The sequence below is a fragment of the Quercus lobata genome, chromosome 1 (genome assembly GCF_001633185.2).
Source record: "Quercus lobata isolate SW786 chromosome 1, ValleyOak3.0 Primary Assembly, whole genome shotgun sequence".
In the NCBI taxonomy this organism is placed as follows: Eukaryota; Viridiplantae; Streptophyta; class Magnoliopsida; order Fagales; family Fagaceae; genus Quercus; species Quercus lobata.
In genome coordinates, this window is record NC_044904.1 from 7,406,076 (window position 1) to 7,421,368 (window position 15,293).

The window sequence follows — 15,293 nt, forward strand, 5'->3', positions numbered from 1 at the left end:
AGATGCTTCTTCTTGCATAGTTGCATGTAAATAGTAATACCACCAAAATAACCAAATAAAAGCTAAAAACTTGTAACTCAATTGACACCTCGTTAGAAACATCAGATTTTCAAACCCCCCACCCCCATCTATTGATATATCAAACCAAAAAAAAAAAAAAAAAGAAAAGAGAAAAGGAATTGGGTCAAAACTTCTGATTTTAAAACTTCCATTGGTCAAATGAAAATACAGACCAAGATACGTCTTTAAATTGCACATAATATTAGGGCAATGCCCTATTATCTGCTTCCAATACAAAATCAATTGAGATTGTACAAGCAGAGATAAATTAGAGTAATGAACCCAAAAGTACATGCACAATTTACAACATGGCCGAACCCTTCTTGACAATTTTAGCTAGAGAAAATGGAGGCACTTTGAAATTGGAACTTTCCCACAAAGGAATCCATGTGCTGCAATTTCTTTTTGCATCACATCCTAGATTTGGATGCTTTGAAAATATTGTCCTTGTAGTATTTAAGTTCCATTATGCTTTCTCTGATATCATCCATTGCTCTATGATTCTTTTTCTTTGAAGGTTTATTCTTCTTGTCTGTGTAAATGAAGAGATTTAAACCCAAAAAAACTACTTTATTGGCTTAAAGTAAGCAAATAACTCATGTGACGCAACATAAATGTCCATTCATGCACAAACACTAAAACTAATGGGAAGATGCTGCTACTTGCATGTAAATGCCACAAAATAGCAATTGGGACCGACTCATAGCATCATATGAAGATGCTGCGACTTGCAAAGAAATGTCAGCAAATAGGAATTGGAAGAAACTTCTGATTTTAGAACTTCTATACGATTAAATGAAAATACAACCAATGATACATTTGTAAATTGCATAAAATACCATAGAAACGCCATGTATCTGCAATGATCAACATCTAGAGATAACGAAGGGGCTAATTTCCCCAAGTGAGATTGTACAAGCAATGATCAATTGTAGATGACTAATTTCCCCAAAAGTACATGCACGATTAGCGACTTCTAGAGATAATGAAGGGACTTTGAAATTGAAACTTTTTCACAAGGAATCCATCTGCTGCAATTCCTTTTTTGCATCACTTCCTAGATTTGGATGCTTTGAAAATATTGTCCTTGTAGTATTTAAGTTCCTGTATGCTTTCTCTGATATCATCCAAAGCTCTATGTTTGCTTTTCTTTATAGGGGCATTCTTGTTGTCTGTGTAAATGATGACATTTAAATGATTAAACTACTTTACTGGCTTTAAATATGAAAATAGCTCAACTGGACAATACAATGACAAATGCTCATTCATGCACCAACACAAACTAAAACTGATGGGAAGGTAGGAGAATGTCCATCAGTAAATAAATATAAATTTTGGGAAATCATTATAACTTACCTATTTATCTTGACACTGCTTACTAAGGAATGATTGTATCCTAACATATTGTCTTGTTGAAACACCAAGGGTTAAGACATCAGTTACACAATGTTCTTTGACCCAAAGGACTCCAGAAAACCCCAGGGCAATGTTAAGGAATTATTTAATCCAATATTGAATGTGTAAATTTTTGTTGACCCAAGTCAAGATTCTCTCTCACAGAGGTGTTTGTTGGGCTTTGGAAACCCCCAACAGCATAACTCTTAGCTTAAAAGAATCAGAGTGATCCTCTCAAATTTTTGTATAAATCTAGAAAATAAAAGGGGAAAAAAAGTAAAAAAATACAAGACAGAAAGAAAGGTCATGACTGAAGACCAATAATTTAAAATAGACAGATGTTTATTTTCATTAAATACATGTCACCTGAAGATCGACAAAGAATTTACAAACATATTTGTTGTTATGGTTTAGTACCTTTTACATCAATTTTGCATCATATATATAACTTATATGACTAAATATATTTGTTGATAAAGTAGACACAAGTTAATCATATGAATTTAATTCAAAAATTAAAACATGGTCAAACTTATGCAGTGTGTTGAGTGCATAAAGCACTGACATCCTAAATAGGCCAACTAGGTAGCAAACTACCAGATTGACTTGTCAAAAAATCTTGTGCCTGTTTAAAAATTTTCATGTTATTAATGTAATAAAACAAATTAAGAACAGAATGAAACCAAAAAAAGTCAACATGCCATTAAGAATGCTACAAAACAAAAATTTAATAATCATGTGGTAATGTAAGATTTTCACCTCTAGGATACCAGCGAATGCATAAAGCCTTAACACTGCTAACGTCGACAACCACATGAGAGAACAGAGCAGCCAAATCTGGCATGTATTTCTGCAAAGACACGGTTAGGCCAAGAGAAAATATAATCTTAGGGTTTGGCTTACTTCCAGTACTTTTTTAAAAGGAATCTCCTTTTGTTTTAACGAGAAACTGCCACATTACCTACTACTAACTAAATAAAAGATGGAGATTAAAACTCACTACCACATCATTCTATCTCAAGAAAAAACTAACTAGATATCAAGTTGAAAAAATACTAGAGGTAAGCCAAACCCGTAACCTTAGTAAAGTTAATAAAAATATACAAGACACACATCACCAGATCATCTCCTTATTCACTATCATATGGCGAATTCTTTACGGGTTTTTATGCTTCAGTCTTTCGGTATTCAGTGGGTCTTGCTTAGCTCTGTGGCGGAATTATTATTTTGTTGGAATCATTGGCTTGGGAAACATGATTCAAATATTTGGAATTTAATTCCAGGATGTTTGATGTGGATTGTATGGATGGAGCGTAATCGTCGGTCCTTGAAGATTCTGAGAAGTCTTTGGTTGAGTTAATAGGCCTGTGCCAGAGAAGTCTTTTTGATTGGTCTCGGTGCTAGGGTTTTACAGAATGTTCTTCTATTGTTCAGTTTTTTTCTTCTCTTAGTTTAGTCTCTTGATTGTTTTCTGTGGTGTTCTGTTTTGTGCTTTTCTGTGTTCATTCTCATGAACACATTGTATGTTTCTTTTGTGACGCAGTACATCTAGAATTGATGCATACTGTTGTGAATCATGTGATTCTATACAGAAGGATAAGGGACCAGAAATGTGCAAAATAACTAAACAGTAAACCAATTACAAAATGTGCCAAAAGAAAAAGAAAAGGCATATGTTTCACTTCCTCTGTCTAAGGATTTTCTTTTGTAAAATAAGAGCCAAATGCTCTTTTCAATTCTTTATTGTTATTATTATTATTATTTCTACAGAGTTTTTTTTTTTAAAGTAATATTATTGCTACTGTTGAGGTAATAGTAATAATAGTAACACACTTCCATCTAGTAATTGATGAATATTACTTGGGCAATGACAAGATACATCCTCCACTGTTGTTTAACTAAATTCTGAAAGAAAATAATTGAAATTACAGATCGACTAATAAAAAAAAATAAAACAGATTTTGATATTAAGTATGATAAATATAATTAGCAACTAAACCTTCTTTCTTACAACAATTGAAGCCACCATAACGGACGAAAATAAAAACCATCCAAATCCTGAAACTTGGAAAAGTTCAATCCTAAATCTAGTTTCTCAAAAGGCTTACTATATATGACAAAGACAAGTAGGCAGCCCCCGAATGAAGGGGAGAGGGCCGGGGGAGGCTACTTGAAAGTTAAACATCATTGGAATTCATCCCTACTCAAAGAAGATCTCCATTAAAAAATGACTAAAAGTTGGCAAAGATCAAGTATATAGAGAGACTATAAGTGTCTTGGCCTGGTGGTAACTTAAGGTAGAACTTCCTGTTGTGGGTCAAATCCTACCATTTTTGACAAGTAACAACAAAGAAAAAGTACATAGAGGAATTGAAAAGTCTTATAGCCCAAAATGAAATCTCCAAACTAACCTATATGTGATCACAAAAATCAGAACGGTGGAGCAGACCTGCCAACCCAAACCCATTTATTCTCTACAAGATAGTTTCAAAATTGTCTGTATCACTTAAAGGCCACAATAGTGCCAGGAGAGGAAACATTCACAGTGATTATATAACCAAACATGAAGAGAAACTGCAAGATTTTACTGAGAGTTCCCAGGATAATAGAATGGAACCAAGAATGATAAGCTGATGAAAAACACCATCTCATCCATTGCTTGGTGGGATAACATCATCTAAGATGGTGTAATTATGGATTAGAAGTGCTGATTCTAGTTTTTTTCTACACTCTTTTAGTTGGGATGGTAAAAAGTTCAATAAAAGCACATTAAACTTTGCTTAATTCTTTGAATCATAAGAATATAACCATTCCATATCAGATTTGACATCATATGGCCTTTTCACTTCAAGTTATATAAAGGCCATGCAATTATCTCCACATATTGGTAAACTTATAAAATCTTAAATTTTGGCATTTGCTGAAGCTCCTATCAGGGCTAACAAATTTTGACATCCCTCACAGTTCATGCAGCAGTCATGACTCCAGTGAAAAGAACTACGCTTTTAGACCAAACACTTTGTAAATAGCAAAGCAGGTAAGTGAAGAGTGAAGAAAACGTATATGACAATATTGTGTTCAATTACCTTTAAAAATAGAAAATCAACATAAATGGAATTTCCTGCCAAAAGAGGGGTGTGTGTACCAACATTTCTCTTTACAAATTCCATAACCTGCAGTGTTCAAGCATATTATTATGTAATACTTGAAGAATCAAAAAAGGAAACAAAGCAATCAAGTAGAGTGTTAAGATTTTGAAGTTACATTCCCACAAGAATACAAGGCCATGGTAAAGCTTGGAAACAAACTAATACAATCTATTTCTAAATCAATTCAGAGCAGAAGGGAAAAAGAGAACTAATTATCAATAAGATGTTTCCAAGACAAATTTAATAATAATTCCAAACATTTAAATAATGGATGTCATTAATCCTGCATGGCACAAGATTTTGGCTTCATTTATGACAAAAATTTGGACCACCCATCTAATAACCTGCACGCTATAGAGATATGTAGATGTTCGGTATGGTAATGTCTAGTAATTCATTCAGCTAATGGGAGTAACAGCAGGAAAGAAAAGAACCAATGGAGAAGAACAGAGATGAAAAGGCTAGAGAGGAATCAAAAGGAAAGTTAAAGCTATAAAAGTGGGGAGAGCACAAGCTCATCCAAATTATTAACTTTTTGTCTACAGCCTTTCTCATTTCACATTTTTACACAAAAAAAAGGAAGTAGTGGCATCTTTCACAATTTCAACCCAAACCCATAGTCAAACCAGCCATTGGCCTGACCCAGTCAGCCTCAAACTGCCACAAAATTACCCAAGCCATATACAAAAACAGCCTGAATTACCCATAGATGTCAAAAACATTGATTTGGGGATCTTAATGGCACAGGAGTGAGAAATCATAACGTAAGGATGACATTTCCCCCGCCTGGGGTGCCTCAGCGGTAAGGTAGATGTCTGGACTAATTGTAAACCCATAAATCTCTGGTTTAACTCCTAACTGAGGCATTTTGCGATTTACCCAACGCCTGCTTAGTGGGGGTGTGTAGACATCCGGGGTTTGTCCCTCAAGGGTGGTCCCACTGGCCCATACCATGAGGGGGTTCCTCGTCATCAAAAAAAAAAAGAGAGACGACATTGACATCAGCCATATTAGAGGGTGTAAATTGAAAGTTTTGATAGTTCCTTTTTCTTTATATAAGTTACAGCAAGTTTTGATAGTCAAGGGAACATATTGATTGTGTTCCACACTAAGGAGGGTATTTTACCGAATTTCAAAGAAAGGCTGTTCTGTTTCAGCAAAATACAGCATAAAGATAAACTAAACGGGTAAAGCCCGGTATAAAATTATGGCCATCCTGGTTAGTCTAGACAACATACCATTTAGAAGAGGATATGGGTGCAGTGGAAATGCAAACATATCCACTTGATCATTCATCTCTCTTCTTAATTACCTCTTTGAAGTCTGATAATAATACTAGCAAAATTAACCATTAAAAAAAATAAGCACACACCTATAACCAACTAGTACTACCAAAAATTAGTTCATTCTCAGCATCCCATATTAAGCCAGCATTACATGTTTTCTTTACAAGGTACATGCACATAACATGCAAAACTTGCCCAAATTTGGTGAAACCAAACAAAGGGGGCCAATAATAATAATAATAATCCAGGAAAGAATAATACCTATTGTTTTTTTAATGTGTGATCTCTCAAATCAATAAAGAACAAGGGAAATTCTTAGTTACCATTGTTTATAATCTGTCCCCCAACGTTAATATCTTAAGTATTGATTAAAGCATTAGACGATTAAGTGTCAAGGGTTTCCCCCTACTCCCAACTATCTAATTATAGAAAAAGAACTACATGGTACTCAAATCTCACATATGAATGATATATTCCACTATAGTTTGAGGGTACAGAGAGAACAAGAGACCCGATTCTAGCCTATTTTGTTGGTACTTTGTTTGATTGGGTTGTGCTTGGGGACTCACGAATAGTAGTCTCTATTCAATAAAATTTTATTACCTTAGAAAAAATGTTAATATCAAAAGCAACGAACGATTTTCCACATGGTTTTCTTCGCAAAGAACTAAATATCCAATTGCTTGTCTTAAGCCAGCATATGCATTTTTTCTTTGCAAGTTACATACATAATTTATATGCAAAACATACCAAAATTTGGTGGAAGCTGGGGGAAAAAAGTACCTACAAGTCCTGTGATCTATCTCAATGTATTAAAACATGATAGTGAAGGACAATACAGGCTGTCAAGACCAATTGACATAGCATAAAATTGTGATTGACATTGTTGATAAATGAATGCATGATTAAAGTAAAATAAATATGAAAGAAAGCTCACAACCAAGTAAAATTTAAACAAACCTGATTTTCAGCCTCTTTTTCACTAATTGTACTTTCGAGCACCTTTTTTGTCAACCCTAAATTCATTTGAAACCATCAGTCATGGTTCCCTGCATGACATGCATACAGAAGATGCAGCTAATAGAGAGACAACATATAAGAAATAGTGTCAAAGCACAATATGAACCACTTACCACTAGCTGCATGATGGCTTTGACACCATTCTCCCATCTTATCTAAACACTCCTTATTTTGATTGATAACCAAATCAGGACCCTAAAAGAGGAAAAATTCTTGAAAAAATTAGATAGGAGAGAATCACATATGTAATGATCCATGTTAGTAAAGACGTGACTGAGGGCAGATGATATAGCACATCCATTTTTCTTTTCTTTCTTTTTTTTTTTTTTTCTTTTTGTGGGGAGGGGAGGTTCTTTTGACAAGTATAGTACAACCAATATCCTTCCTTTAATAGAATGTCTATTATAATGCAATACTAAACAGCCACAAACAAAGAAAAAAGAATGGCGTATCACCTTATCCCTGGTATCGTAAGCAGGATAGTGTTTTTCTAAATCATGACTTGGAAATTCTATAAAGCATTTTGTTTCAGAGGATGAAGACCATTTTGTCAAAGTCAAAAGTCCTGTGTCTGATCCTAAATCATTGGTCAACAATACTTCAAATTCTAGGAATTCAATCACACATGTTATTGATACATTGTTTGGGAATCCATTTTATGTTCTCACAATTTTCTTGTTGATTTCGACTTTCCAATGGCATGTGCATGACATAAATGGCAATAGAACCCAAAAGTTCCTGAAACACCTGTCAGCATAACATCAAGACTCAATCCCATGGACACATTTGGGGAGCATAGGATAAGATTCAATACTGTTAACACATATTTTGGGAATATGGAGTCAATGTTTTGAGTCTTAGGCACATAGCTCTCTCTCTCTCTCACATTTGTCAGGACTAAACTATGAAGACAAAAAGATAAATAGCTTGAAACAGAGAGCAGAAACCTATTGAGGGGAAGCTACCTCCTTCTATGCATCACTAGCAATATGCCTGTGTCACTTGTAATACATGGATTTATTAAAAATTATGTGTATTAAAGAAAATATTTTACTCGTATAACCAATACTATCTTAATAATTAGTGAGCCACTTGAAACTTTAGGAGAGTTTCACCCAGATTAAATTTAAATTTTTTTTTTTGTAAATGAGTCACATGGCAAAATCACACTAATTTTATGATGTGAAACACATATGTTGAGTTACTTGGCGCAAGCACAATATGTAGAAGGTAACTTTTGTCATATTAACACACAAAATTATGATAGATGATCAAATAATTAAATTCATAATAAGTTTTATTTTAAATTTCTTGAAATTCTTGGTAATAAAATCTTAGGTGGGTGGAGTAGAATTTAAATTTCTTTATACTTGAGTTTTACTTTGAGTAAACTATCTTAACAATCAACAAACCACTTGTTATTTTGGTAATAGTGTTTTTTTTTTTTTTTTTAATAAGTAGTTTTGGGGTAATTGAGTTTCATCTAAACTAAACTATATTAATAATTAATCAACCATATGGCAAAAACCCATTATAACTGCTCTCTATTTTTCTTTCTTTGTTTGTTGTTATGTTTGTGCTTCCTTTTGTATACATCCCGTGTACTTGGTTAGTATCTTTTTTAAAATCTATTTACTTATCAAAAAAAAGAAAAAAAACATTGAACTACTGGTGCAACCACAACTTCTATGACCTAGCTTTTACTATATATATGATTTAGTTGAATCATTATATCAGTCCTCTCAAAATGCAAGGACACGTCTCCGTTAACATTGTCTGAGCTGAGGGATTTTAAATAAGAAGAAACATAATATTTAAGGTATTCTAGGGACCAACATCAGCATACACAGCTTCTGTGCACAATTACATCTTATCAAAATTATTCTTGCTAAAAAAAGCAGAAAAAACTTTAATTTAAGGTCAGTAGAGATTTAAGATAAGTTATTTTGTAAGATACACCACTCTTAACAAGTTTCAAAATGGCACGTGAACATTAAGTTATAAGAATATAGGGCAGTGAGTGTGGCATTTAGGAAGACACTGACAACAGGTAATATAAGGAAGCGATGAATAATTATTATGGGTTGGTGCTTATGTGTACAAGTCACAGAGAGAACGTGCCTCATCTTTTCTTAGATTGGGCAGCGGCTGCCGGCTTGGGAGTTGTGGTCGATGGTTTTTTGCTTGTTTGGTGTCTCCTGATTAATGCCTTATTCTGTGATGGAGGTTTATTATGTTGGAATGCACGTATTGGCAAGATTAATGGGGGGATTTGGAAAGTTGTTCCTTTGTGTTTAATGTTGTATCTTTGGAGAGAAATGAATGCACATTGCTTTGAGGGAAGAGAGTTAAGCTTGGTGAAGCTAAAGTTCTTACTCTTGAAGACCTTATATGAATGGACTTCAACCTTTTATACTTCTCTTACTGCAGACTTTCTAGAGTTCCTCAACACATTGGGCTTTTGTTGATCCTCTATTGTATTTTTCTTTTCTACAATTTATTTTATCTGCTTTTGTTTATACTTCCTGAGTACTTTGGTAGCACCCCTTTGTGCGTTTTCCAATGAAGTTTTACTTATCAAAAAGATAATATAGGGATAAGATAATAGCATTGCTAAAAAACATGGGGGGGAAGTGCATAATAACCACACATTATAAAGAGTAGTAAATCTAAAAAAACAAATAAAAATAAAAATACAAGAATGCAATACAAACAACAAAATATATATACAACAGAATGCAACAGTATTTATGAATGTGCAATGGCAAATAATAAGAAAATACCTCCAATGTTTTGGTCAGATGGCCATCTGTAATGATACAAGCAATCTCCAGTATTCTATCAACTTCAACATTTAGACCTGCATGCCACAGAAGAAAACTAATGAGAAATTAAAAATCATTTTGAAACTGCATTGATAGGCAACTAACCATTTAGGTTGCAAATTGAGTACTACAACAGACAATATGAAAATTCACTAAGAAAAGAATATTTTGCTTGGACTGATCCAAACTAGTAAACTCTTAAAATTAAATCATAATTAAGCAATTTGTTGAGCATACATTGTAAACTTTCCTTTTACTTAACATACAGAAGAGCTATTTACCCTTTACTTTTTCCTTCTTTTTTTTTTTTTTTTTGTGGGGGGGGGGGGGGGGGTAGTTAAGTGATTTTGAAGTCAAGTAAAAAATCAAGAGACTGAAGGAACATAGAGGAAATAAATAATACAATGACCCAAAATCTACTTTCCCTTTTCTTTCTTTTTTTCCCCAATTAAGCCCAAAGTATCTTGAGGCAGGACCTGACCCTAGTATAAACTAAAAACAGATGCAACAATAACATTGAAGAGCAGAAATTTTAAAATAATAATAATAAAAAAATATCCTAGAATTCAGCACCTAGGTATGGCAGATTGACTTATTGATGAGGGAAACACAGGAAAAGATTTATTTTTATTTCTTTTTGGACATCAATTGTATTTTTATTTTAGGACCTAGTATTTCATTAGTTTTTTTTTTTTGGATAAGTCCAGGGTATTTTTGTCATTCAATAAGTAGGGTTTCCTACATTAGTTAGAATTAGGTTTAGTATTTCTATATAAACAAATAAAGTACTCCAATCAAAGGGAGATTATTTTGATGAATACTGTTTCAATTGAAATTGTCTCCATGGTGTGGTGCCAACTCTAGCCAACCATAAGTGTTGACTCTTAATGGTTTTCCTTGCTTAATGTTGACTCCAAGTAAGCCTATGTGCTAACTCCTAGGTTCTATCATTTATTTTTCCTCTTGTTTACTTTTTTTGTAGAAGTTTTGAATTGCCCTGCATCAATTTTGGTATTAGAGCAAACTATGATCTATTCGAAGCATCATCGCCAATCAACCCAAAACCAGAGAAAAAAAAATCAATTAGTCAAAATCTCAGCACCACCGTGAACACCTCACCTCACTGACAAACACCTTGCCACCACCGCAAATTCAACCATCAATCCACATCAAGGCTAAAACCCCTCAATCACCAAACAAAAAAACCCACACACACTCACAACCAAAACAAAAAAAGGAGGTATGGCCCAGCACCGCCATAATCCACTCTAAAATAAAATCCAATTGACATAAAATTAAACAAGACTAGATTAAAATTAAAATTCCTTTACCACTGCCCATGTAGGCGAGTTGGTACCCAGGTTTCCTAATGACCTGTTGCTCGGGGGTTCAATCCCCCGCACTTACCTAGCAAAAAAATTTAAAATTCCTTTCACACTTCCCATATCATATCTACTCCATGGTTTTTATAACATGCCACTGGGCCAAGACATTTATGATTTTTTTTTTTAATTGTTATAAGTGGGGGAGGGGGGAGTTGAACCTCAGTTCTCCTCATAAAGGAGATTAGACAATGTCAGTGAGCTTTTTTTTTTTTTTTTTGATAGGTAGTCAATGCCATTGAGCTACAAGGGTCCTCGTGGCCAAGATATTTATTGGTAAGGACATAATTGTGCCAGCAGATGATTGACTTCAGAAGCAGACTATGTTTACAGCCAAGGCACCCCTAGGCAATATAAAGGGCTAAGGCATATGCAAAGCATCCAAAAATGCATAATCGAGGCTACTAATAAAGAAAAAAAATTACAGTAACACAAATAAGAAGTAAGTGAAAATTTTATGATATTTTCACTTCAGGATCAGCTTGTAGTATCAGATCAAGAGATCGTAGGACTATCTATCAACTATGAAAATGGTTCTTAAAGATTAATATTAATATAAAAGGCTTAAGAGTAACATTTGTGACGCCTAAGTGTATAGCAAGAGTTTTTCTTCCTCCTTGATCAAACTTAAAATTTCAAGATTGGGTGAGCAATCTCAAGTAGTATTTGTTAGGGCCTTAAAAAGCCCATTGGTTTCCAAGGTTTAGGCTCCCATACAACATAAACAATTATGTCTTCTTCATACATCCTGAATTTTACCCTTTTTTGGACACGTTTACATCCCAAGATGAAGCTTTGTGAAGACTACATCTTCTCAATTTAATAAAGCTCCAGCAATAAAAAGCCTCTCAAGACTCAAAATCCTAACTTAATTTAGTTCCTTGCACAAACTCTCTCAACGGTCACAGCATCCCCTTCGAGAACATACCCTCACTACACGGCAACTCCAATGTCAACCCAAAGCCAATGTAAAGCACAGTGAGAGAGATTTACTTAGATTGTTACTTAAGAAACAGTTTTTTTTTCCTTCCTATATCTTTTCATACATCAGTTCTCCCCAAGTTGGAAGAAATCTCCTTGTGCTTGGCTTCTACCCTCCACAATCTAGTGGAATGCCAAACAATGCCAACCTTTCTGCCTATAACCTCCTGCTCCTGCACCAATGAAAAACTTACTCCTCCGCCTTATTGTACTTATAATATTACCTATATGTCACTAAAAAATAACAGCATTATTTCTCTTTGTTTGATCACGTGGAAAATAAAATTCAGCATAACCACCATTAAATTCCTCAAAACTTTCTTCCAAGATCAAGATCAATGCCATCTTCGCAGCAGTGTGATTTTTCAAATTGACTCCCTTGCCAGATAGCTAGGAAGCACTTATGCGACAAAAAGAGACAAGACTTTTGCCAAGCACATAGCATTAGTTAGAGTAAGTCAGAAATCATTTTAAAACAATCAACCAAGCTAAGGCTGCATCTTCTGCAAATCATAGTTAATAGCTTACTTTGTGGTAATTTTGACCTTTCAATGCCTTGTTTAAGGAGTCTCCTTTTTACAAATCATTTAAGTTCCAATTTTTCCTATCTCAAATTTATTCATATTCTGAAACTCTGACTACTTAGGTGATTCTTGTTTGAAAATAAATTTATGCTTTAGCAACTACTGTTGATTCTTATCATCAATGCTGAAACCAATGCTCGATTCTTCAAATTGATGAAGGAAAATAGCAAAAAGGTTTAAAAATTTATAATAAAAAACACACACGCATACACATGAACACATCTGAGCCAGGCTGGTGCACCACAATAAGGTTTATGAATGGTACCAAAAATAAATAAATAAATAAAAATAAAATCCAAAGTCACTGCAAATGGTCTACAGGTATATCTATTTTATGTAATCAACAACATATACTTACCAGTCATTTCCAAGTCAATCCACACAAGGGGCAACTTGTAATCTACTGAAGGAATCACTAGAGTTTCTTCACTCTGTTTGCCATTTTTTTGGGGCAATTTGTCATCAAGGCTGTTAACTTTCTTCTCACTTTTAACTGCCTCAAAAAAAAATCATTAGTATGACAAGCTATTCAACCACTCAACCAACTTTGCCAAACAATATCCAACTAGCATGCATATATTTCTTATATAATAATAGTTTTTTTATATACAAATAAAAACTTCAGTAGTAAACGACATTTAATGAATAATAATAGATTGATAGACAATTACACAAATAAATCGATATCTTTCTTAGAGATATAAAGCCACCTCAAAAATTGTACGCTCATGCCGCCATCATGTTTTTTTATTCTTGTCCTCGAAAGTAAAACAATAAGAAAGTCTTCAAAAAATAGTTTTCCAAAATATTAAGGCCCATATGGATTAGTGGCCCCATTACTTCATTATATGTCTATGTTTAGTAAAGCACCCTAACTATCCCGACTATTTTCCTAAAATTTCATAAACTAATCTCCAACAGATTAAAGGTGAAAGTGATTACTATTTTCATAATAAGCAAGCATCTTCCCAGGAGGAGATGAACCACTTTCTACATGCCAGAAAAGTCTACCACATGAGATTTTCACTACTTCATTGTTAATTGGTTCGAGTTAGAATTACATTGGAGTTGGTTGTAAGAGATACGAATCCGCCTATCCAATGGGATTTCTTGAGTGTTCGAGTTTATTTATGGCATGAAACAACTCGAAGCATTGGCCTAGTGTGTCTTTGATGATGATTCTCATTTTGGTTCCCATCAAAGTTGTATGCCCCAGAGAATTTTATTAGCTGATGCCTGATATAACAGAAAGTCTAGGGACACGACTTTTGTGTGCCACGACTTTTGCCACAACTCTAATATCAAAGCAACCACGAGCAATCCGTGAACTCGTTTCTACTCTTCTCTTTCTTAATGCAACTACTTGGCTTAGTAGAGGAAATAAATACTTCTCCTTCTTCTTCTTCTTCTTCTTTTTTATTATGGAAAACAAGATAACAAAAACAATTTTACATTTTTGGTCACTTCAATTGAGCATTATTCAAGAAACTTGAACAACCAAATAGCAAAGCAAATGAATCGTTAAAGAAAGCACCATAACCCTAACCCTAAAAAGGCTAACAATCTAATAATCCCCAATAACAACAACAACAAAATCTTAAAAGTAAAATCAAAGAAAAGTGAGTTTTGGTAAAGTAAAACCTTGAGTGTTAGTGCGAGTGGTATTGGTACTGGTTTTGCTAGTGCTGGTTGAGCCTTTTTTGCGTCGAGAAGGAGCAGAGGCTGAGGCTGAAGCGGATTCCGATCCATCAGCAGCGTCTAGCTCTAGCAACGAAAATGCGTTCGATAGCATTTTTTCTTTTTCTACACTTCAGTCGCCTTTTTTTTTTTTGAAACCAGTCAACTCTCAGTCACTCCCTGCCAAATACGTTGATCGATTTCGTAGTATATATAGTAAGATAATAATAAAATGGGTCTGGGTTTTACCCAGTGTGTTAAGGGATTTGGATCCTCTCCGTTTCCTTTTGAAATGGATTGTCCATATCATGGACAGGATCTTTTTGAAAAATATCAAAGGTAAAAAATGTGACAGCTCATAACTTAATTCAATATTAACGTTAATTGTGATCAAATACTTAAACTAGAGGGCTCTTTAACTCAATCGGACAAATTCTATTGAAAAACAGAAATAAATAAATAAAACATAAAAAGTAAAAAGAGATAGAGTTACAGCTTTTTTAGGAGGGAAAAGTGAAAACCAAAGAACACGTTCAAAGGTTCAAAGAATAAATTCAGAGCACATCTCTGTTTCTATCTTTGCCAAAACAAAGGTATATTTGTAAAACTTGTTTATGATTATCTTATTTGATGTTTGATCATTTTTCTACATTTATATTGTTGTCTTGGTGAGTTTATATTGTTATTTTGATGGCTTGATGCAAGTTAGAGTCTATCTGAATTTTTATTTTTAATTTTTTGAGATAAAGATTGAATCTTTGTAATGGCTTGGATGATTCTTGGAGTCTATCTCATTTTTCTGCATTTATATTGTTGTCTTAGTGAGTTTATATTGTTGTTTTGATGGCTGGATGCAAGTTAGAGTCTATCTGAACTTTTATTTTTAATTTTTTTAGATAAAAATTGAATTTTTATAATGACTGGATGATTCTTG

At 33.9% G+C, this 15,293-nt stretch overlaps 1 protein-coding gene across 2 annotated transcripts; it reads right to left on the reverse strand.

Moving 5' to 3' along the window:
* Positions 1-187: 187 nt before the first annotated feature.
* On the reverse strand, positions 188-14,671 carry LOC115976690 (oligoribonuclease). Of its 2 annotated transcripts, none has more exons than XM_031098148.1 (8): positions 14,324-14,671; positions 13,041-13,175; positions 9,694-9,770; positions 7,024-7,105; positions 6,851-6,906; positions 4,542-4,628; positions 2,215-2,305; positions 188-592 (listed from the first exon to the last, which is right to left on the reverse strand). In XM_031098148.1, exons 1-8 carry the CDS (start codon positions 14,472-14,474, stop codon positions 471-473), a joined length of 801 nt encoding a protein of 266 aa, XP_030954008.1. In that variant the 5' UTR covers positions 14,475-14,671; the 3' UTR covers positions 188-470. The 2 variants fall into 2 exon arrangements, with proteins under 2 accessions (XP_030954008.1, XP_030954000.1); XM_031098140.1 differs by lacking the exon at positions 188-592 and adding an exon at positions 697-1,232 and having other exon boundaries at positions 14,324-14,667.
* Positions 14,672-15,293: the final 622 nt, after the last annotated feature.

Bases quoted from the DNA above. Each gene is read 5' to 3' on its own strand.
- LOC115976690 (XM_031098148.1), bottom strand. From the start codon at position 14,474: ATGCTATCGAACGCATTTTCGTTGCTAGAGCTAGACGCTGCTGATGGA. The intron at 13,176-14,323 runs GTTTTACTTTAC...TTTTTGAGGCAG, and splicing joins CACTCGCACTAACACTCAAG to TTAAAAGTGAGAAGAAAGTT. The intron at 593-2,214 runs GTGAAAATCTTA...TCATTTACACAG, and splicing joins CATTCGCTGGTATCCTAGAG to ACAAGAAGAATAAACCTTCA.